Genomic DNA, 22,937 nt, shown 5'->3' with positions numbered 1-22,937 from the left:
ATTTTGTCTTATATTATTTTCCAGCTTTGTGAAGACCGTTTCCTGACAGATAACAACTTTTTGGTTATAAATCACCACATTAAAAGCAGTAAATTTTACTATTTTGAGTTAATAAGAATTAATAAAAGCAAAGAAATTGTGTGCTGAAGCTTGAAATGATCACAAATTATGCAATTTTATTTTAATATTGTTGAGTATGCTATTTAAATATAAAATTTCTTATGACTTGCTTACAAAAGTTTCTCAGAAGACTTTTTATTTCAGAATATTTGGAACATGGTCAACAGTAATGATACTAGATACTGCCACATGATGCAAGGCATTTGAAAATTGCACTCAACATTTATATTGCTTAAATATATCTAAAATATTTATTCGGTAGATGTTTGCTCACTCAAGGAAAATATTTTCTACTTTCTTAATATTAGATTGGGTGTTTATGATGAGATAATATCTCCATCTCCAAAATGATCAACTGTTACTTTCAGAAGAAATATTAGTTTCCTTCAAAATCTGTAGTATATTACAGAAAGCAATAAAACTTTAAACACCATAATGAGGGTTTCTAGCTTTGGTTAGCTTCTCACACTTACTTTTTTGGTGTGTGTATGTGTGGTACTGGGGATGTAACTCAGCTGCTTGCACATGCTAGGCAAGTGCTCTACAGTTGAGCTACATGTCCAGTGTTCACACTCACATTTTGTACTTGAATAATTTTAGGTACAACAACTACGGTGTACAGTCTGGCAGCCATAACTCATTTCCACTCATATTCAAAACTTTGGGATGGTAATTATGTCATTCCACCTAATAACTTCTAGCCCCCACTTCTGTCCCTGCAACTAGTCTAGCTCATTCTCATTGCTTCCTGTTTGACTTTTGTAGATCCCCTAATTGGTCTCCAATACATAATATTCATTACTGCCTAGTGCATCTTATTTAAGTGTAACCACTGTCAATCTTTTCTCAAGATTCGCTGGTTACATAGAACCCACTTAACCTGACAGTAAGAATTATAAGAGAATGAGTTCATTTCACTTACTAGCTTTCTATCTACTATTTCTTTTTATTGATCATATCCTGGACAAAGTGGAAAATTTGAGGTATATTCAAATTTGAAAGTATTCTAAAAAAAAAAAAAGTCAAGAACCTTTAATTCAATGATTTACAAAAATGTCAAAACTTTTCACTTATACTTCTAATTTTCCTTAGATTTCTTTGCTGCTAGGAAATTAAGTTGTAATAAATTACCTTAGTAGTTGAAGTACTTGATCCTGTATATAGATGTGTCTTAATTCATGACAAAATTCAGATTTTTAGTATTTAATTTACTCTCAGGAAGTGACCTAGGCATTTTATAAACATACTTCAAGGCTTTGAGGAAATGGAATGCCAGAATAAACATCTCTTCTATCAATTCTCACTACTATACATCTCAAATCTTGATACATGAGCTAACAAGAGCTTAGTATTGGGGCCTGGAAGTAAAGAATCCTGTAGGATTGGTATGGCTCATTTTCTCCATTAGTCAGTTTTACTTGTTTTCTTCAAAAGACTAAAACACCAAATACTATGGAATTAAAAGCAGCATTTATATTTTTCAATGAAAGTGTTTGCTCTGGCCTGAGCTTTCGAATTTTACTCTACTCTTTTTGGCAATTTTTCTGTAAAAGATTGAAAGGTATTCTTTTTAATAGTCATGAGCTCAAAAATGTGCAAACTATTTATGTAAATTATAAAATATTATCATATATTAAAGCTTCTCTCAACTCAAATTAAGATGAGAACTCTAGATGCTTATTTTCTATGATGATGCACTTGACCGGATTTCTATGAACCTGTAAGGGCTCAGTTAAAATTCAGACATCCCTTGTTAATTAACATACACTTTTCTATTTTTCTAATAACCTCCTGTTGAGCCCATCAAAAACATCACTAGAAAACTAGAATTTTAATCCAGTCAATCTCCTTAAATTATACCTTTTTCATTGTTTGTGTGTACTTCATGACATTCCAAAATAAAGCATTTTAAGTGACTCAAAGCATCACAGTAACCCCATGATGCCTTTTTTGAAATGCAAATTCCATGTAATACAACTTGAAGTTCTTAGTAGGGTATCACAAAACCTTTGCCTTTCTGTTACAATTATGATGTAATTTATATTTCTCTTCTTAATAAAAACAGTGACATGTCCAATCTTCTATGGGGAAAATTATAATGTTATCTAATGCAATCCTTAGAAAACTCACTTTTTTCCTTTTAACAAGAATGATGTGCTATAAATAGAATTTTCAAAAATAATCAGAGGATGTCAAGAGTTCATTCATAAACTGCTTGAATCTAATCCATTGTAAAATAGAACAGAAATTTAGTCATTAGAATCTTTATTCAGAAAAAAATAAAGTTCTTCAGAGTCTGTAGATTTTCATTTTAAAGTAAGACAACATCTCAAACTGATATTCATCTTTAGTTTCTTTAATCCTGAAGTTTACACATGTTATCTTCTTTATTGTTTTCAGAGAAAGAGTTGCTAGACAATATTTTGTGTTGTTTGGTATTGATAAATGAGGTTATTTTTAGATTATAGTCTTATACATGTCAGCATTGCAAGTTTGAAAGAACAGAGCACAGACTGATGTGCGATTATCAGAGGTCTCATATGTTGATAGTCATTTTGGTGCATTCACCAAGGACCTGCCTCTGTCTGTAGTTCTAAGGGATGTCAGGGTAAGCTATACCAGTTCTGCTAAGCATTTTTGCAGAAAATCTTTTGCAACTTCTCAAATTACTATCTCTGTAAGTTCTTAGTCTCAGCTTTAACTATCACTCAAGTTTCTAAGCCATGTATCTGTCTTTACTAAATATGTCTTTACTATTAACTAGATCAAACTTTTTAAAAGTTGACTTTCTTTCTCAAGTCTATCACCAAAACACTTCTATCTCCCTTATTTCATGACTTCAGCTTAGTAATAAAAATCCTGGGATTTTTTTCTTTCAATATCTAGTTACCAAATTAACAAGTCTACCTATAACTGTTCTCAGATTTCTCCCTTCCTTCTTCTTAAAAGTCCTAAGACTTTTTACACTTCCAGTCTATTGACAATCCTTTATTTTGCTTTAAATGGTGAGTTCTTTATGCTCTCTGGATTCTTGGGGAATTCATTATATCAATTACCTTTGCTTCTACTGTGTTTTGAAATTTATCTTGGCTGCTGAGTAAGTCCAGAGGCCTTTCAATACATTCCAGTATTTGTTTACCTACACACAATCAGGTCCAAGCAACTGGAAAGACTTTCTCCTCTCATCCATTTCCTATGGCCAAACTTCTGAAAAGAGACGTCCACATTCCCAATGACTTCTTCTTCATCTCTTTCAAATACCAACTACAATAATTCCACCAAACCCTCCACCACTTCACTAAACCTGCTTTCAGCATTATTAAAATGTACATTACAACACTTTTTCCATGTATTATCTGATGCCACTTTTTTCAAATATTTCTCTAACTACTCTCTTTACTGTTTCTTATTCTCTTTTGTGTGGAGAATTTATCTTTCCAAGAGACTTTCTCTTGAACTTCATCTACTCAGTCTTACTGTGATGGTTTCTTCTGTGTTCTTTTCTACATTTCAAATAATGACATTCTGTTCATTCTGATTTGCACATGTATAATGTGGAACCCTATCCCATATTTCAGATGTGTTTATCCATTTGCCCTATATTGAATATACCAAATGGTCCAAACAATTGCAAGCAATCCAAAATATGTTTACTTGGCATAAACAAAACCCCCCCAATTGCATAACATGTCTGACTACTCACTCTTCTTGCCACCCTCATTCACTGAGCCATCAGGTCAGGAGGAGCCTATCATTTTAAGAGTTTGCAAATGTAACTTCTATAAATCAAGTTACTGGATTGCTGCAACCCCCTCCCCACCTTCATTTTTTTTATTTTTTGTTTTTTCTTCTAGGCTTAGTATTTTTCTTTATCTTGATTTCCAAAATCCTAACACTACCGGTAGTATTTTCATTCTAAAGTAGTCATTTCATAAGTAGACATTTTGTCACTGGAAGAGAATTAGATATGTGTAGCAAGTCAAAACTTACAGTAAGGATGGGTAGGTATTTGACATTCTGATTCTTGGTACATCCATTTCTTCAAAGTGCATTCACAAGATAAACAATGGCTCTTTCTGGATATTTTCTAGGCTTACAAGATTGGTCACTTTTTTCCTCCAACCCCAAGTTCACATGTTAAACCCTTAAGTCAATGGAATCCAACTAACCCAGGATATTCACACCTCTTATTTTACATGTGAAATTAAATAGCGCAATACTATGAGAGAAGTCTTATCTAACTTAATTCTAAATTCCCAACTTTGTGTTCCTTCTCCAGGTTCTTCTTGAAAATATGACTTTATAAATTGATCTTGCTTCTACTGTAACATATGTTATTGTTTTTATAAAATTAATTATATCACTATGGCATCAAAATATTTTCTTAATTTTTAATAAGCCAGATTTATTTCATATACAGCCAAATTCCAAGTAGCTCAAGAGTGTTTTTTCTAACTAGGGGGTAACAGAAATTTTTATTATAAAACTATTGGTTTTTAAAACCTAAATTTATTTACATTCAATAATATAAAATGTTGTGAGTTGAGAGATAACATCTTTCAGTATTCTCTAAACAAAATGTGATATGTTTGTAACATGAGAATGTTTTCATTGTAAAACAAGAACAGCCTTTAAAAAGAAAACTGAACATTACCAGTTCCTAGTATTATGCAGGAAACATGTAAGGAAGCCAGAAAAGAATTAGAGGGATGAATTTCCTGCTGTCTGGCATTACTAATGCTCTCTGTCTCTCTGTCTCTTTAATTTTAAATAAAGGAGGAAATATATGTAGAGCTGATGAGTTCCTTTGCAACAATTCCCTTTGCAAACTGCATTTCTGGGTGTGTGATGGAGAAGATGACTGCGGAGACAACTCTGATGAAGCCCCTGATATGTGTGGTATGGCATTTCACATAGCTCTAGGTTGCACTCTCCTCCTGATCTAATGCACTGGTGTGAATCAATGAAGTGCTGAGGTGGAACCACAAACTCTGCAGCCTTGGGGCTAGATAGACAAAGTATAACCACAGACATAGCTTTTATCCAGGTAGTAAAGATATTACCTGTTCAAAGTTCATCATTATAGACAACCCTCCTAAGTCTAAGCTGACACATGTCAACATTATTCAAATATAGATTGTGGTTTATCTGGGAGAGTTTGAAGTAGTTGACCTTTTGAATTGAGTAAGGTACGTATGGGGATTTTGGCTTCACACCAAACTGATATTCTTGAGCTAAAAATATTTAGTAGGAAATAAAATGGGAAAAATGTGAATAATAAGATCACATATTACCACAAGTTACCCAGTACTGAAGTTATTCAGAGAAGTTATAAATAGATAAATAGAGACAGAAATAGAGATAGTTATATAATATATATAATCACAATTGTTAGGCAGAAATCCTGAAATTTCCAAATCTTAAAAAAATTCATAATTTCTGTGAATTCAAGTCACTTTTGTCTGAAGTATGTAAGGCATATATTTATGCAATGAACAAATAAAAGTACTCAATCAAGTATACCAAATAAAGGATTTCTTTTATTTTTATAAACTTCTTTTTAGTCCCTCTTCTTATTCATTTTACCCATTCTCAATAAGAAAGTTAATTTAACCTTTAATTTGAAAGAGGATACAGTCATTTCCAATATAAATAAGTAGAATATCAGGTGAATTAAAGAAGTTATAGCAAGGGTTTATGCACTTGAATTAATTTTTCTGTGAGGTGCTTCAAGCTAAAGGTAAGTACCTGGAGTGAGTCAGGTGCTTGCTTCTTTGCTTTTTTTTTTTTTTTTTTTTTGTGGTATTTCACCACTGAGCCACATCCCCATTTTTGTTTTTTATTTTGTGACGGAGGCTTGCCAAGGTGCTAAGATGCTAAGGTTGGACTCAAACTTACCATCCTTGTGCCTTTACAGCCTTTACAGTACCCTGACACCACTCCTGACAAACAATACATTTTGATAGATGATGAAATATGACTACTGATGTTTCAGTTGGAAAAAAGAAGAGGTAGCTTTAAAAAACAAGGAGGTAGCTTTATTTTTGAAAAGATTTAAGAGGAAAAACACAATGTTTTAGAGAACCTTTTCCAAACTTAGTCATGAATGATATGACTAAATTTTCTTAGATAATATCAGAAACAGACTCTACAGAATCACAAGAGTTTATATTGTTTTTGAAGCATAATATATCAAAAATATGAGAATTTATCTATCAATATCAACCCAGAAGCTATGTAAGCTATTAGATATATACATACATTTGTATGTGTGAATACATGTGTATATAATTTTTCCATTCTGTTATAGATGACAACAAAAACCAATGGAAGAGGAAGTGTTTGGTAATTTATTAAACTATGGGGCTTGAGAATCATACCTGTGGGACCATTTCCAATGTCAGGAAGTTACTTTCAGAGGAATACCACACAATGTAGCTAGACAACCTTATAAAATCTGACCTTTTTTTCACATTCCTCTCAGTCCTTCATATCAACATTTAGAAAAGTTGCTATGTACTACAGAATATACTAAGTAATTTGGGTAAATAATGAAGAACACATGGTTCTCTTTAGACAACGAAATTTTAACATGGTTGGACAAATAGCAATAACTTCCATACATTGTATTTCCAGCAATGATAGAATTAACTAAAAGGTATAGTACAAAGAAGGCAGAAGGGATAGATGAACTCTGCCTGAAAGGGAATTCAGAAAGCTACAGTTATGTGGGATGAAGACTAAAATCACCATAGGCAGAGTGTTAGCCAGGGAAAAGGTATCATTCATACATTCAATAAATATCTGTTAAAGCTATAGATGATGATTAATTTCAGTGATATAATGAGAGAAACAGACATGGACTCTGATATCACAGAGCTTAAAATCTAGTGGAAGATTGTCCCAAATGTATATAGTTATAACACATGATACATATCATGGAGAACAACAAAAGTAATTGATAGAAGTATGAAACAAAGTATTTTGTTGACTCTAGGAACATGAAAATAGTAACTGAGTTTCAGTCTGAATTATATATTGCTACCAAGCAGATCAACAAGGATTGCAGGTATAAAACAAAGTTGCAGACAAAAGACATAAAATGTGTAAAAGTCCTGAGGCAGAACAAACTTTAGCCTAATGGAACATTCTTAATGGGGAAATTTTTAATGGAGGAATTGAAAACTCTTGGAGAGTACAAAGCAAGGTAGATACTGATTTAAAATGAAACTAAAGTAACACAGAGATACCTAGAACCCAGTGAGTCTTAGTAGATATTTTTAGATTTAGCCTGAAAGCATTTGAAAATAGACAGTCCTCTATGTCCATGGGTTCCATTTCTTCTAATCCAATGCATCACTTATCAAAATTATTTTACCAAATTTTACTGAACAATTTCTTGTCTTAATCTTTAAATGATACTGTATATGATAATTTACATAGCATTTTTATTATATTACATAGTATAAATAATTTAGAGGTGATTTAAAGTAGAATGTGGGTAAGATATATGCAAATATTACACCATTATCTATAAGAATTTTGGCATCTGCAGATTTTGGTATCTGTAAGATTCCATGTCCAATCCCCCACAGACATCAAGGTATGAATGTTCTAAAGCAGAGTCATCTCCATTTAAACAGAGGAGGCACAAAGCTGTGCTTTACAAATATTGACTAGAAAGGGACAAGACCAATTAACACTTTGCAGTACTCTTAGCAAGCTCTGTTTGTAGTTTGGGTTAAGATGAGTAAAGACTGTGATGGCAAAATACAGGCAGATTTGAGGTTAATATAAAAGAGTAAATAAATTAGATTACATAATATGCATGAGATATGACATGGTGGAGGACAATTTGTAGGTTGGATTTGCTTGCATAGTTGAATTGAATGGGAATTTAAGAAAAGAAAAAGATTTTTTTCAAATAAAGGCTAACTGATTGGTTTACGATACACTTGAAGAGACATTCAGGTAGAGATTTCAAGTAGGCATTAGAGGTGTGGAATTTCCTTAAAGGAAATAGTCCGTCTACTGATACAAATGTGTAATTATAATAAATGAAAGTAATAAATACTGTGGATTTCTAAAGATTATGCTGGGTGAGAGTGAATTATAAAACAAGGAGAGGATCAAGTGCCACTAAACAAATTAATATGAATTGCCAGAGAGTGACTGATATGAGATGATTAGCAAAAACAGAAAGGTATAGCAGCCAGAGACATCAGGGAGCTAACATATTTCAAGAAAGATGAGATGGTTCCAGGGGACGTTGGATAAAAACAGTTCCAGACCAATTGGAAAAAATCACTTTTAAATAAGTGTAAATCATTCCCCTATTCCTGTTATTAAAAATAGTGAAGTTAGTTGATAAATCATGTGTAAATAGAGGTTAATTTATAATTACTTAATAAGATATTTAGGAATATCCCATGTTTTAATTTTTGTGTGTGTGTGTCTTTGTGTGTGTGTGTGTGTGTGTGTGTGTGTGTGTATGTGCGCATGTGTGCAGTAGAAAGTAAGTTCTCATACACAGGGAAAAGTTTGGTGTAGTGAAGTTGCAGACAATGTAGATTTGGTGAGAATGCAGATTTGAGCCTTGTGAAAGGTAGAAGAATCACATAGCTGTAGAGACATACAGGCTTCCCAGGTGGCACTAGCAAGTGTCCACACTAGGTGCTGTCAGGTGACCTTGAAGTTTGATGATCTGCAACTTCCTTGTGCTTTCCAGATGCAGACATTAGGAGAGCTGATGGTTTTGTTCATCTGACTTTAGGATTTTGTTCAATAACTAAGATGATTGCTGGTGTGAATGCTGAAGTCATCCAGGGTGCTGGAATGAATTTAAAAGGAGAGAAAAGCAGAAAACAAAGACAGAAGAAGGTGGGAAGGACAGTCTTCAATGAATTAGGGACGAAGTGGTATTTACAAGACAGATGAAAAGTTGAAATGAGAGGTTTGTTTGGGATTTGAAATAGGAATTTTTGATTTTAGATAGTTTTAAAAATAGAATATCAGTAAAATTCTGGAAGCAGTGGTAGGAAATTAGCATATCTGCAAATGTGACATGAGGTTTAAACAAATTAAGAGACATTCCTAAAACAACTAGAAAGGAGGAGTATACTTGGAGAAAGACCAGATTTTAATTAAAAGCAAAGTCAGGCAAGGATTGTGGTATACAGAAGGAGCTGATATAAAAGCATGTAAGAATATGAAAAGGAACAAGGGATAAATCTGTAGGAGTGGTGTGAATGAGATAATGATAAATCTCTTAGGCCCTGCAAAGTATTTTAAATTATAGACCGAAGGTAAAGAACAACTATAGAAGACATGATAACATCAATGTATTTGGTTGGTTATTGTCATAACTTCATGAGGATCTGATGGTAAGAAATGAAACCAAAGACAGGAAAGATATCTCTCTGTAAGAGATAACAAAGAGTTGAGCTCTTAAGATTATAACTGCTGTGTATGATCACAAGAAAATAAGTCATCAAAATGCAGTAACTACTTAGAGTTGAAGGTCAATGATAGGGACATATTTAGAACAATTCCAGTTTTCTGGCTATGATGTGCCACTCTCTGCACTACAGAAACAAGACAAAGCTCATATATGGGTAGATGGGAGGCGGGGGAAGATAATAATAAAAAATTGAGTGGTGAACTTGTGGGATTTGAAATTCCTGAGAGTGTATCCTATAATCAATTTTGAGATGACAGACCTACACAGAGGATTGAAATTCTTTAGAGCACAGCAACATGCAAATCAGTAAGCATGAATGAGAATATCTAAACAAAGAATTTGAGAATAAGAACATTCAGCCAACAAGGAGAGTGCCCTGGAGAATTCCATATGTAGAGATGAAGAATAATTAGACCTGTTTCCTGCTTTAGGGATGGAAATCTTCAGAATTGATGGTGATAGAGTGATACAATTCCCTGTCTTCCATTTTCATTGCTAAGTCTCTGTCTCTCAGTGTCTCTGTCTTTGTCTCTCTCACACACATTGGAAACTAATGAGATGACTTTACTTACTTTGAACACATATGTAAACATTTGTTCTTGCAGATAGAGAGTAAGAAACCTAAATATAACACAGTTGAGATATTTTTCTTCTTACTAAATGGCCCACTTTCAATTTGTATCCTGTAACATGCGCCTGCTCAATCTCTATGCTGTGTGAAATTGCTCTTTGAGACAGCTAAGTGTCCTGCCATCTTGTATAAATCATAGAAACACATTAATTTGGTACACTACATGAAGCCAGCTAAGATAAGCAACTGGAAATGATACCATGAAGTGTGTCTTGCTTTCTTATTTCATTCAAAATCGTCAACTGTGCCCTCTTCTGCTGTAAATGTGAGTAGCTTGAATTAGCTTCTATTATCACACATTTTTAGTATCCATTAATAGGCAATATTTAAAATAAGTCTTTAGAAAGGGTAGATTATAGATTTGAGAAGAAAGAAAAAAAGACAAACAAAATATGTTCTTAATAATTCAGGGAACCCAAAGGAGCTACTTTTGTTTTTCTCTTTTTGTTTTTTCAGTTAAATTTCTTTGCCCACCCACAAGACCCCACAGATGCAGAAATAATAGAATATGCCTGCAATCTGAGAAAATGTGCAATGGGATTGATGACTGCGGGGATAACTCAGATGAAGATCACTGTAGTGGTAAATCTGTTTAATGAGAAATAATTGATTTAGTAATAACTATAAGATAAAACGATGAATTGGGGGCTTAAAAATTTTAAAGAAAAATTTTCCATGTGGCATGCCTGAGAATATTTTTTCAGGCATTTCTCACAGGGTATGAAAACAATGTACTAAAATACCATAGTATTTGCATAGTAGATCTCTGTGGCTTTATCCATAGTCTCTTTAGGCACTTTAATACAAAAGTACTGATTTCCTGGGAAAAACAATTTAATGGTTTAGAAATATTTCCTTGTTAAAACAGTTGACTGAAGGGGGAGGATAATATAGATTATATGTGCCCATAATCCCTTTCTCAGAATTTTGAAATTCAAAATGTTTCTAATACCAAAAATTGTATCTAATTAAGAATGCAGCAAAATTATTTGGAGACAAAAACCTGACCTAAACACATTTGAGGCAATTTATATCACTTTTTAAAAAAATCCCACTTAGGGTGAATATGCAAACATTTTCATGTAGAAATAGAAGTTATTTACTAAAGGGAAGATAAATTCTCACTTTTTTAAAATCCAAAAGGTTCAGATTTTTCTCATCACTGTTTAGCACCAAGAGCTTAAAATAAAGGATTGTAGACTCACATATTCGTAGTATTTCATGGCATTTTCATAGTAAAATCTTGAACATATTATGTGTTCAATAAATTAGTTATGATTCTATGAAGCAGTAATCACCTTTTTAATGACTCTGTAGGTAAGGTTATGTATAAAGTGAGACCATGCAAAAAGGACGAGTTCACTTGCAGTAACAAAAAATGTATCCCCATGGATCTCCACTGTGACCGGCTTGATGACTGTGGGGATGGATCAGATGAGCAAGACTGCAGAATAAGTGAGTCTGTTTTCTGTTAAATAAGAGGAACTCACAAGGTCAATTCATGCTTAAACATGACTAAATTTCTTTTTACTATCGTTGAGGAAGATGGCTCTTTGTACATGCTTAAGTTATCACCTTTGCAAAGCAACATCACACTGAAGCTAATTTCAGAAAACATGGTAAAGGTTGATTTTGCGATGAACATATTTGTTATAGCCGAAGATAGGATTTTATCCAAATTTAGATTTTCATATCAGTGAAGAAATGCAGATCCTTTAGTGATTCATTTTATAAAGTGTAAATTTAGTATCTTTGAATTTACAAACAACAATATTTGGTTGAATGATAGCAAAGGTCTTAATTATGCATTGTTTAAAAAGATTTTAATAAAAGACTGAGTTATTTTTAAAGAAGTTGTCAGTATTTTCTATAGTTAAGTGTTATCATGTGTGAATTATTGGAACCTATATATAATAATTGCAGGTTTAGCTAATGCTTGTACTTGATCTTCCATATTAAAAAATAGTTTTTTATGACTAAAATCAGGTTGCTTACAAAAGTGTTACCAAACACTTCCTACTTCTGGACCTTTATTTTCTTCTTATTTATGCCTCTAGGTTTCTCATCACTGGGTAATAAAACAGTGCCACCAGAACATGATCATGTATATCTCAACTGTATTATCATCCCATTAGTTTATTTTCATTAATTATAAATTATTCAATAAGTAGTGGGAATTAAAGTACTTTTAACTCTGATAATTAAAGTTCTCATATTCTCAAAAATTTGCTCTAAGCAATTCAGAGATGATGCAATACTATATGATATATCTCATTTATTTACATTCTAAAATGTTTTTCTGAATGGAAAATAAAGCAATGAAACTGAAACTGCTCTACTGGAAATTATAAATAACTCTTACTCTGCACTAATGATGTTGTATTCCATAACTATCAGAGTACACTACACACTTAAATGTTATTTCTCATAGATATGTCCAGGCTAAAACTTTTAACAACCTGCTTTTGGTTGTTAGTATTTCATCACTGTGATGGAAATACCTCCCAAGAACAGTTTAGAAGAAGAATGTTTATTTTGACTCACAGTTTCAGAAGTTTCAGTCCGGCTTCATTCCTTTGGATCTAAGATGGAACAGAACATAATAGTGAAAGGGCATGGCAGAGGAAAACTTTTCAGCTCAAGGTAGTCAGGAAGCAAAGTTTGGGGGGAGTGAGTGACAAGAGTAAGATAAACCTTTCCAGGGCACGTAGCTAGTGACTACTTTCTTTAGCTAGGTTCCGTTTCTTGTTAGTCTATGCAGCTGTCAGTGCATTAATCCATAAATGGTTTAATTCACTGAAAATGGATTAATCCATTGATGAAATCAGAGCTTTTATGATCCAGTCATTCACTAAAAGCCCCAACTCTGAACCTTGGTGTATTGAGGACCATGTTTTCAACATATGAGATTTTGGGTGACATTTTATTTTATTTTATTTATTTTTCTAAAATTTTTTAGTTGTTGATGAACCTTTATTTTATTCATTTATTTATATGTGGTGCTGAGAATTGAACCCAGTACCCCACACATGCTAGACAAGCACTCTACCACTGAGCCACAACCCAGGCCATGGACATTTTAAACACAAAATAATAATACTGCAGATTTAGCCTACTTGCTATAATAACTTGTTAGTACCCTTGATTGAATTAGCAAATACTAAATTTAGGATAGTAATAAAAGTCCACAGCTCTAGGTAGTTTCTAGGAGAATTCTATAGTACTCATAATTGGTACCATTATAGATATGCCTGTCATTTGAATCATTAATTCATTACTTCTTTGAAAAGGTTTCATGGCTTGACAACAGCAGTAAATATCAGCTATTGACAGCTTGCTCTAAACTATATTTACTGTAACTGAGCTCAGGTTCTATCTGCTTCTATGCCTTTCTAAGAAATGAGGGCTTAAATTCAGAGAAGGTCATAATTTTATGCATTTAAAAAGAATTATCCGTGTAATAATAAATATAATTTCAAGCCAAAAAATATAAACTCCTGCTTTAGGAATCAGAGTTATATTAGTTTTGATCATATTTTTAAATCCTAGCTCCCTCTGTATATACCTGTGAAGATAATGTGACTCCATGTGGAGATGATGCATATTGTAATCAAATAAAAACATCTGTTTTCTGTCGCTGTAAGCCCGGATTTCAGAGAAACATGAAAAACAGACAGTGCGAAGGTAGAGTATATTTCCTCAACAGCTTGCTCTTAAATCTTTTGGTTATAAAAGAACTCCCAAAGCTGCTAAATTGTGAGATGACATGCGATTGATTTTCATCAAAATGGTGTCTATCTATGGGATAGCATTTCACTTATGAGAGGTAAAGTCTCTGGGGTCAAACGCCTGTCTGTTTGTATAGCTAAGCTAACTATCACTGAGGCTACAAAGCCTTTTCTATAGGAAATGCAAACCTGCAGGATTTTCAAATGTTTTGTTATGATTTTGTTTTGAAATGCAAATAATGAATTTACTGGTTCAGAAACTATTGAAAAATTAGACTTCACCTTATGAAAGAAGGTGTTTATGTTGATTCCTCCATTCCTATGGAGCATGGCAGTACGAGGATAGGTAATGCACATTTAGAAAATTGGGGGCTTTTGTCCTAACACCATATTTTAAATAGTGCTTCATATTATCACAATGTGTTTTTAAAGTTTTGCAGTCAGAATCTAAATGAATTTCTATCAACTTACTGAGATTATTTAAACACTGAGAATGTAACATAGACAGAATCTCATAGTTGGTTATGTGAAAATATAATTTACTTCAGGACTTTAGCTATAGAACTATGAAATATAGAAGTATATATGTACTTTTCTGCAAATTTCTCTGAAAAAATAATATTTTTACTCATTATGCTATAGTTAGGGACAAAATTAAAATATCTGTCTGTTTTATCCAGGGTGTATGGAAGTCCTAAAAATCTTGCACTTTCCAACTTGATTCTAAAATCTTTATGATATTCTTGGATAAAGAATTTACTTTACATTCTTATCAATTAATATGAAATTATTGAAATTAATTAACTATACTCACCCAAAGGGAAAGAAATATAGCCATTTCATATTTTGTACATTTTTTTGACACTAGTAATTGAACCAAGAGTGTGCTCTACCACTGGACTACATCACGAGCCCTTTAACATTTTTATTTTGAATAGGATCTTGCTAAGTTTTCAGGCTAGCCTCAAACTTTCAATTCTCCTGCCTCAGTCTTGTGAGTCACTGGACTTACAAATACACCACTGTGCCCAGTATATTTATATACATTTTGATTTATATACTTGTTTATTTCTCCATTATTATGTGACATTGAAAACTGAAAATCTAAATTTTCTCTGTTTTAATGAAAAACAAATTATTTTTTTCTTTCCCAGGCCCTATTAGTTATATATAAACATATGTACCTACCTACACACACCCATGAAAGATAGATAGTCATGTGCTGATTTTTAAGTTTTCTACCTTAAGGCAAGAAATTTTTCTCACATATTTATAATATAATAAGAGCAACTGTATGTGGTAGAAGGGGCACAGGAATGATGCTATATAAAACATTAGTAAAGGAGGAAAAAAGGGAAAGCTGGCAATTCACCTGTTGCACAGGGCCTCAATCCTAGCTCTGCTTAAAACATTAAAATTACAGGCATGAACCAAGTTAAGTAGTATTGCCGGTGACTTGTCTATTGCTGTGATTTAGATATATTTATTTATACATAGGCATTCAGGATTTTGTTTGTTTAATTCACATAGTCTTGTTATAGCCCTCTTCTTACATATGAACCCAGAAGTTTATTCATAGTACATCCAAATCTTCATTCTCTGCCAATCATTGTCTAAAATGTGACAATAAAAAAGAATACTTTGTACTTTATATCCTTGATGGACTGACAATCATGTATGGATATGAATATGTGATGATGTTTCTGAAATATTATATGAGTCATTTTATAAGAGAGAGAAACCAGTAGAACAAAAACAGAGAACCTAATGTATTGGCAGACATAAGGGAAGCTGCATTTCAAGTGGGTTTTGAAAAGGGAGCAGAAATTCTGTATAAAAACTGGCAAGGATATTAAAAGACAAAGGAATAAGCAGACAACATGTACAAATATAGAGGGAGTTGATCAGAAACAGGCTTACAAAGAAACTTTGAGGTGTTAATGTGAGTGAATTTATAGTAAGGAAGTTTGAAATACACATGTCAATATTTTAGGTGGGCTAACAAGCAATGTAAAAATATTTTTTTATATTGTATCAATCATAAAAAATAATTTTGGCCATCAAAATAATATACAGCAAACCATACATTTAAGATTTTAAAAATCAGTGAAAGAAAAGTAATAAGAAGGTAAAAGAGGAAAAATAATTTTGGTTTCTTTGGAAACATAGAATGAAATTTATGATGATGCTATTTTGAGCTTTTTTTTTCTAGACCTTAATGAATGTTTGGTGTTTGGCACATGTTCCCACCAATGTATAAATATAGAAGGATCATATAAATGTGTGTGTGACCAGAATTTTCAAGAAAGAAATAATACTTGCATAGCAAAAGGTAAAGTTAGAATCATTATTACAAATGCTATTACAAATGTTATGCTAAAAGAGAGGAAAATAATGATTCATATTGAATTTTAGCAGTAACTTCATTCCTGAAACGATACATACATTTTCTTGCTAATTAATTTGGCTAGTTGATTAGTATGTTTAAAATTAAATTTTAATAGTCACAATAATTATACATATTTATGAAATGTGGTAGGATAATTTGATACTTGTATACAATATGGATGCATTTTCATCTCTTAAGTATTTATCATTTCTTCCTATGGGAAACCTCTAAATTTTCCCTTTCTAATTCTTTTTTATAATTTTTATAATGAATTGTTATAACTAGTTATCACCCCACCATGCTGTAGGACATTAGAACTTATTCCTTCTTTCTATTTGCATTTTGTCCACTCTAAAAATAATATAACTTGGGAAGGTTTATATAAATGTCAAAAATATAGCTAGTGGTAAAACCACTTTATGTTTGAAATAATTTGTAAACCAGTGTAAGTCACAATATATAAAGTTTCTTTGTTTATGATATACTTTCAGTATATATGAGAAATTAGAAAACCAGTAAGACAAAAACTAAACTATCATTACAAAACGAATACAATTCAAATAACAATTTTAAAAGTTTTAAGACAACATCTTACTTGAAGTATTATACCTCTTGTATTTACCAGTTTCATTAGAAAAAAATAAATGACAGGTGTAGGTGTTAAGCTTTTAATGTTCATATATTTTTATTAAATAATATTATAACTTCTATGTTGTTTGCCAGAGGGTATGAATGAACACTGCTAATGAGATTGTTATTACACCAGAAAAGCATGTGATACTATGGATAAGGTGTGGGCAGTGGCATTACATATTCTCAAATTCTTATCTCAGCACTATGCTTTTCAGGTTGTATTTGAAGGAGTCACTAAATACTTGAAACCATAGTTTCTCATCTAGAAAAGAGAAATCCTAATATCTATTTTAATGGTTGTAAGATGTGGAAATAAATTGTGAAATGCTTACAAATAGTGCCTGGCCCATAATAAAAATTTTCCAAGTGAGAGCTATTTAAGATTATAGATTTGAACTATACCTCAGTGTGCATTATTAGTAGTGTTTATTTATTTTCAGAAACAATATATACAATTCATTCTGTGTTCAGTATTTACATTAATGTTTTAATTAATATTTTCAGAATTCATTTTAGGGTTTTAGTTTTCAGTATGAAAATGACATTTATACAATATCATATATGATATTAATATTATATGTTCAAAACACTAAGATAAAATGTTCAGCTTAATAGTATTCTAGACAATTTAGAGATTATAGAACTTTAATGTAATAAAGACTGAAGTCTGTACGTAATTTTTCTTACCAAGTAAAAATCTCTCTTCATAAAAAGGGCATATTTTACAAATTCCTAATTTCTAGCCAAAAGGTAAACTTTGTGCTAGAAAAATATACCAATAACTATTTATAAATGTTATAATGATAGAAAAGTGGGCATCAGAAAGTATAAGTCATTACTACTAAAAAATGATACAAAATATGTCGATTTTCATTGCAGAAGAAACTGTATTAAGCATAACAGTTCTCAGTTTAAAAGTATAATAATTGCTTTTACTGTAGTTGAAATTTACTTTATTTTTGTATTTTATTATAATAATCTCCAGGCTCTGAAGATCAAGTTCTCTACATTGCTAATGACACTGATATCCTGGGTTTTATATATCCATTCAACTACAGTGGCGATCATCAACAAATTTCTCATATTGAACATAATTCAAGAATAACAGGAATGGATGTATATTATCAAAGAGATATGATTATTTGGAGTACTCAGTTTAATCCAGGCGGAATTTTCTACAAAAGAATCCCTGGCAGACAAAAAAGACAAACGAACAGTGGCTTGATTGTAAGTAAATGATGTTGAATATTTGAAGGCCATACCTCCTACCCTTTACTTTTAAAATAAAATTGCAATATCTGATAATAGGAATTAATTGAGATATTCATTTATTCCTCCTAACATTCTCCCAATATAGAAAAAATATTCTGTACTTATTGAGTCTTAAAGAAACACATGATTTACTTCACAAACATGATTTTGTTTTTTTATTTAATTCATTTGCCTTTGCTCTATAAAAATGGTAGTGAATGATACCTAACAGTGTACATTTTATTTCATCGAGTTTCACAACATATTATGAACATGAGTCTTTTTTTCTTGAGATGAGAATATGAAAATCACTTCATTTTTTACAGTAAAAAATAATGCAAAGTGATGGGAATTGTTTAAATTTTAACAGTATCAGAAGAATGCTTCTGTTCTAGGGCAAGAGATCAACTTGGAAGTGTAACTATTTCTTCTGACTCCTGATCGTTGTGTTTCAGGGAAAATCCAAAACAGAACAGTATTGCTTGCTGCTGTATGATGGACATGTTGATTATGATGTTTATTCTTTTCGAGAAAAATAAACTAGAACATTTGTTCAGATTCGTGGTTGTAGACTGTCCCTTTTCATTTGAGGGCATGTCAAGTTATTGTGTGTTTTATAATTTGAAGTAACCTGGAAGAAAAATGACAAATAAATACTTGCTTTTAAAAAGCCTGGCCTATTCCCATACAACCCACAAGTCAAGTACTATCACAGCAGGATGTAACTGAAACTTTATATTTAAAAAGAATCAGAGTTACCTGTCTGGAAGTTCTCACTACTTTTTGCTCTGGCATCTACCACAAAGATTTGAACTCTATTGATATCACTCGATGCAAATCTGGAACATATTTTAATTTTAGTCAGCAGTAGATAGCAGTAAACTGGTTTTAAAAGAGGTGTTATTGGCTTTTGAATCCAGGTTTAGCTTAAGTTGACTCTAAGTAAAAATTCATCTATACCTGAGTTGTTCATCAAATTCTCCTCTTTCAAACATGGTGTTCTGTAATAGTTTTAATTCTTTTTTTGATTATTTATTTTTTATTTTTTTACAGACTACATTTTTATTCATTGTACACAAATGGGGTAGTTTTACTTCTATTGAGAACAGTTCCGAGGAAAGTTCTAGGAAAGAGTCATTAAATTTAGCAGATCACTCTGCCTTCTGTGTCTAACAAGTAATCTCCTTCCACTCTATCAGAATAAAACACTGACTCAGAGTCATTAATTAGCATTAACTTTATCTCTAACACAGAAGTCTACTTTGTGAAAACATTGCTCCTATGACACCATTTTACTTATTGTTAATGATGTAATAAAGAGCATACTCTGTGGAATTATGCCATCTGGGTTTTACTTTTGTTCCTGTCCCTTCCTAGGCTCTTAGTTTCTCCATACTATTTCATGGTGTGGAGAGCTAGTGAGGCTTAAATAATTTGTCTATATATGTACATATAATATACTATTATTAATTACATATAATAATATACAAATTCATTTTGCATAATATATATTCACATTTAACGTTTCAGGGCCATATTATGTCCTATATAAATGTTTGATAGTAAGAGTATGATGATTCTATTGGTAATGTTGATGATTAGCAAGATATTGTACTTTGCCATATAATATTACATTAATAATTATTTGCAAATTACATCTGAACATTATAATTGATAAAAAATACTCACATTATTATTATTATTATTATTGTTGTTGTTGTTTCTATACTGGGGATTGGCCCCAGGGGCACTTTACCACTGAGCTACATTTCCACCCCTTTTTAAAAAGTTATTGATCTTTTTCTTTTGAGACAGGGTAAATTGCAGAGGCAGACCTCAAACTTGCAATCCTGCTGCCTCAGTCTCCTAAGTTACTGGTATTACAGGCATGTACCCCCACACCTAGCTACATCTTTAGTTAATTTTGATGTAGTTTTTTTTTTTTTTCAGTGAAAATTGTTCGATTTTATTTAGTTTTCCTTATGGAGATTGAAATACAATCAGTGTACTTCAGTGAACACAATGTATTGTAGGTCAGAAGCCTACATTTCATTTAACATTTAATAATAGTATACTTTTAATATTCAGTAACTGATTTTATTCATATCTATGCAGATGTTTATATATATGTATTTCTTTGTATATTATAGGCATTTACTTACATATATTTTATTTATTTTTGTTTCTTATATTTAACTTTATTAATGTGTTATAGAATTTTTCACAACTCGTTACAAAGCTATTGACTATCCTTTAGTGAATAGCATATGAAACTTAATTTAGTGACTGTTTACTAATGGTGCAGTATGATCTAGACTTTGGTTTTCCTCCATTCTTCTCAACTTACCATGACAAATAGTATTCACCAGGAAGAAAATTAGGTAACTGTAATAGTAGGAGTCTCTTTTCTACTGAGTAGTTCATCATGGCTGACTACAAGTCATGGACCCTCTGAGTCAGGAGTTTTAGCACTGTACTGTAAGCTAAATTCCTCAGACATTTCAGCCAGTATATTATTTAAAAATGAATACATGGCTACATGAATGAAGGCAGTCATTTAACTATAGTCTCTGAATCTTTTTTGTAATCCAGGTATCTCAATATTATAAAGATGAAATAAGTCTAATTTTTGCCATCTTAATTTAATGAACAATGGGAACTATAGAGCAATTAACTAAAGAAATGTCATGTTGCTGAGTCTCGGTTTACTCTCTGAAAAACAACTACATTATTGAGGCTGACAATTTCTAAAGTTTTTTCCAATAAAACTTTCCAGATTAAAAAACATACAGAATTTGCAAAAGATCTGTGACATATTATATGTCTATCCATGCATTATCTGTATAACTTGTATTTATTTCTGTGAAATTCATCTCCCGTATAATGTATTGATTTTCTACCCTTAAGACTTACTCTGCCATTTAAAGTATTTGCTTTTCGAACAGTCACCAGCTAGTCATTCATAAATTTAATGAGTATGGGATCTATTTCATCTTCTAAGTTTTGACACAGATATTAAATGATAATGACTAAAACTTCCCCAATCCTTTGAAGATTAAATTCAAGTTTTTTCCTAGACTGATTATGGCACATTGATTTCTATCTCTGAATCAATAGGAAAGGGAGAGGAAAATGCACAAATCAAACTGTGGACACATTAGTTATAACCTCATTCTCAGCCAGATGGAAGGAGTTAGCCATGTGATAGTAGGGAGTCCTGAAACCATCTCCACAGATACTGAAAGTCTATGCTGAGATAGAATATTGCTCAAAAACTAAATGTTAACTGAAGTCCATTCCAAGGGAAGGTGATTTTCAATATGATCTTTTTTTTTTTTTAATTATGAAGGGAATACTCTTCAGCAATCTGTAAAATTGTTTGGAATACTAATTATGATTACAAATTAAAATTTCAAATGTGGAGTTGGTTATTTTATAGTTAGAAATGCTTATAATTTTCTAACCCCCTGGGCTATACAAAATGGATGAAATTTTTCCTTTAAGAAAATTAAATAATTTAAAACTTAAAAAACTGACATGATCCAATCTATATGTAAAGCATAATGAGATTTCTGAATTTAAATTTTAGCAGTCAGACATAATATGATAGCATTATGCAACAATTGTACATACTTTCCAGTAATTTACCATTTCTATTAAGAAATGCTATATGGAAAAATACATGATGGCAAGCACTATAAAGTAGGTCAATGTTTGGAAAAATGTAAATTACTATAAAAAACAGATTAGATTTTTACCATTAAGGATTTAAATATTCCTAAGCAAAACAAATTCTCAGGTTGATATGATCTATTTGATTTTAACACATGAATACCATTTTGGCATATTTTCTTTTATGCAAAACAGAGTGATCAAGATGAACATGCATATAACTTTATTTGTGAACAATCACATCTTTTCCTCAAAAATTGATTAGGCTATTGTTTCCTAAAAAGCTTTTAGCAAATATCTAATTGTGTTATAATTAATATATTTCAATTTTTAATTAAGTCCCAGTTATAAACCTCATACCTAACTTATGGGTCTATGTGTAACACACACATATACACAAGCATAGAAGTGCATCAGTACCCACAAGTTGTGTGTGTGTGTGTGTGTGTGTGTGCGCACACATATACAAGACTTCAAAGTCTTGTTTTAGAATATAATACTATATAAAACACTTGAGTTTAAAATTACTAATGCTGAATAAATCATTAATCAGACCATATAGCATTTGAAGGTGAACTAGCCAAGATTTATTCATTCATAATTGAAGGTTTACTTAAAACCTTCTAAAAGTTAGTTTTGGTGCTTGGTTCTTGGTTCACAAAAATTCCAACTTTGAAAACTGTGTTCAAGGAAATAAATAATGCACTAAAAAAGAAAAATACACATTATAAGTTTTGAATAATATAGTGAATAAAAGTCCATTTGAAAAGAAGATTTGAGCTGAGATCTAAGATTTGAGGAGGAAGTAATACCATTTATAAATACCTGTCAATGATTCTACTTTTAAGACAGAGAATAGTTTTCATGAGAAGAAAAGAGGTCCCTGTAGAAAGCTATTGTACACCAAGTGCTGACATTTTGTAGTACTGTTATCTCAAAGCAGATGGAAAGCAGTGGGTGGAAATGTAACTGGAAAGCTTTGATCTAAGAGTGGATGTGGAAATGAAGACAGGAAATACTCAAGACTGATAAACTGGAATTCTGGGTTACATA

At 31.8% G+C, this 22,937-nt stretch overlaps 1 protein-coding gene across 5 annotated transcripts in view; it reads left to right on the top strand.

The window, feature by feature from the left end:
- LRP1B (LDL receptor related protein 1B) overlaps positions 1-22,937 on the top strand; it is a 1,899,381-nt gene that overhangs the window by 1,761,916 nt on the left and 114,528 nt on the right. For 4 of the 5 annotated variants that reach the window (XM_079135585.1, XM_079135582.1, XM_079135581.1 and 1 more), the window contains exons 72-77: positions 4,897-5,019; positions 10,668-10,793; positions 11,529-11,666; positions 13,761-13,895; positions 16,152-16,271; positions 17,947-18,188. In XM_079135585.1, the coding sequence (XP_078991711.1) occupies positions 4,897-5,019; positions 10,668-10,793; positions 11,529-11,666; positions 13,761-13,895; positions 16,152-16,271; positions 17,947-18,188 (884 nt within the window). The remainder of the gene's footprint in view (positions 1-4,896; positions 5,020-10,667; positions 10,794-11,528; positions 11,667-13,760; positions 13,896-16,151; positions 16,272-17,946; positions 18,189-22,937) is intronic. The other variant, XM_079135584.1, reaches the window with a different exon arrangement.

The sequence above is a fragment of the Sciurus vulgaris genome (assembly GCF_902686455.1).
Source record: "Sciurus vulgaris genome assembly, chromosome: 3".
NCBI lineage: Eukaryota > Metazoa > Chordata > Mammalia > Rodentia > Sciuridae > Sciurus > Sciurus vulgaris.
The sequence above is the reverse complement of the archived record's forward strand: the minus strand, read 5'-3'. Positions and strand labels throughout refer to the sequence as shown.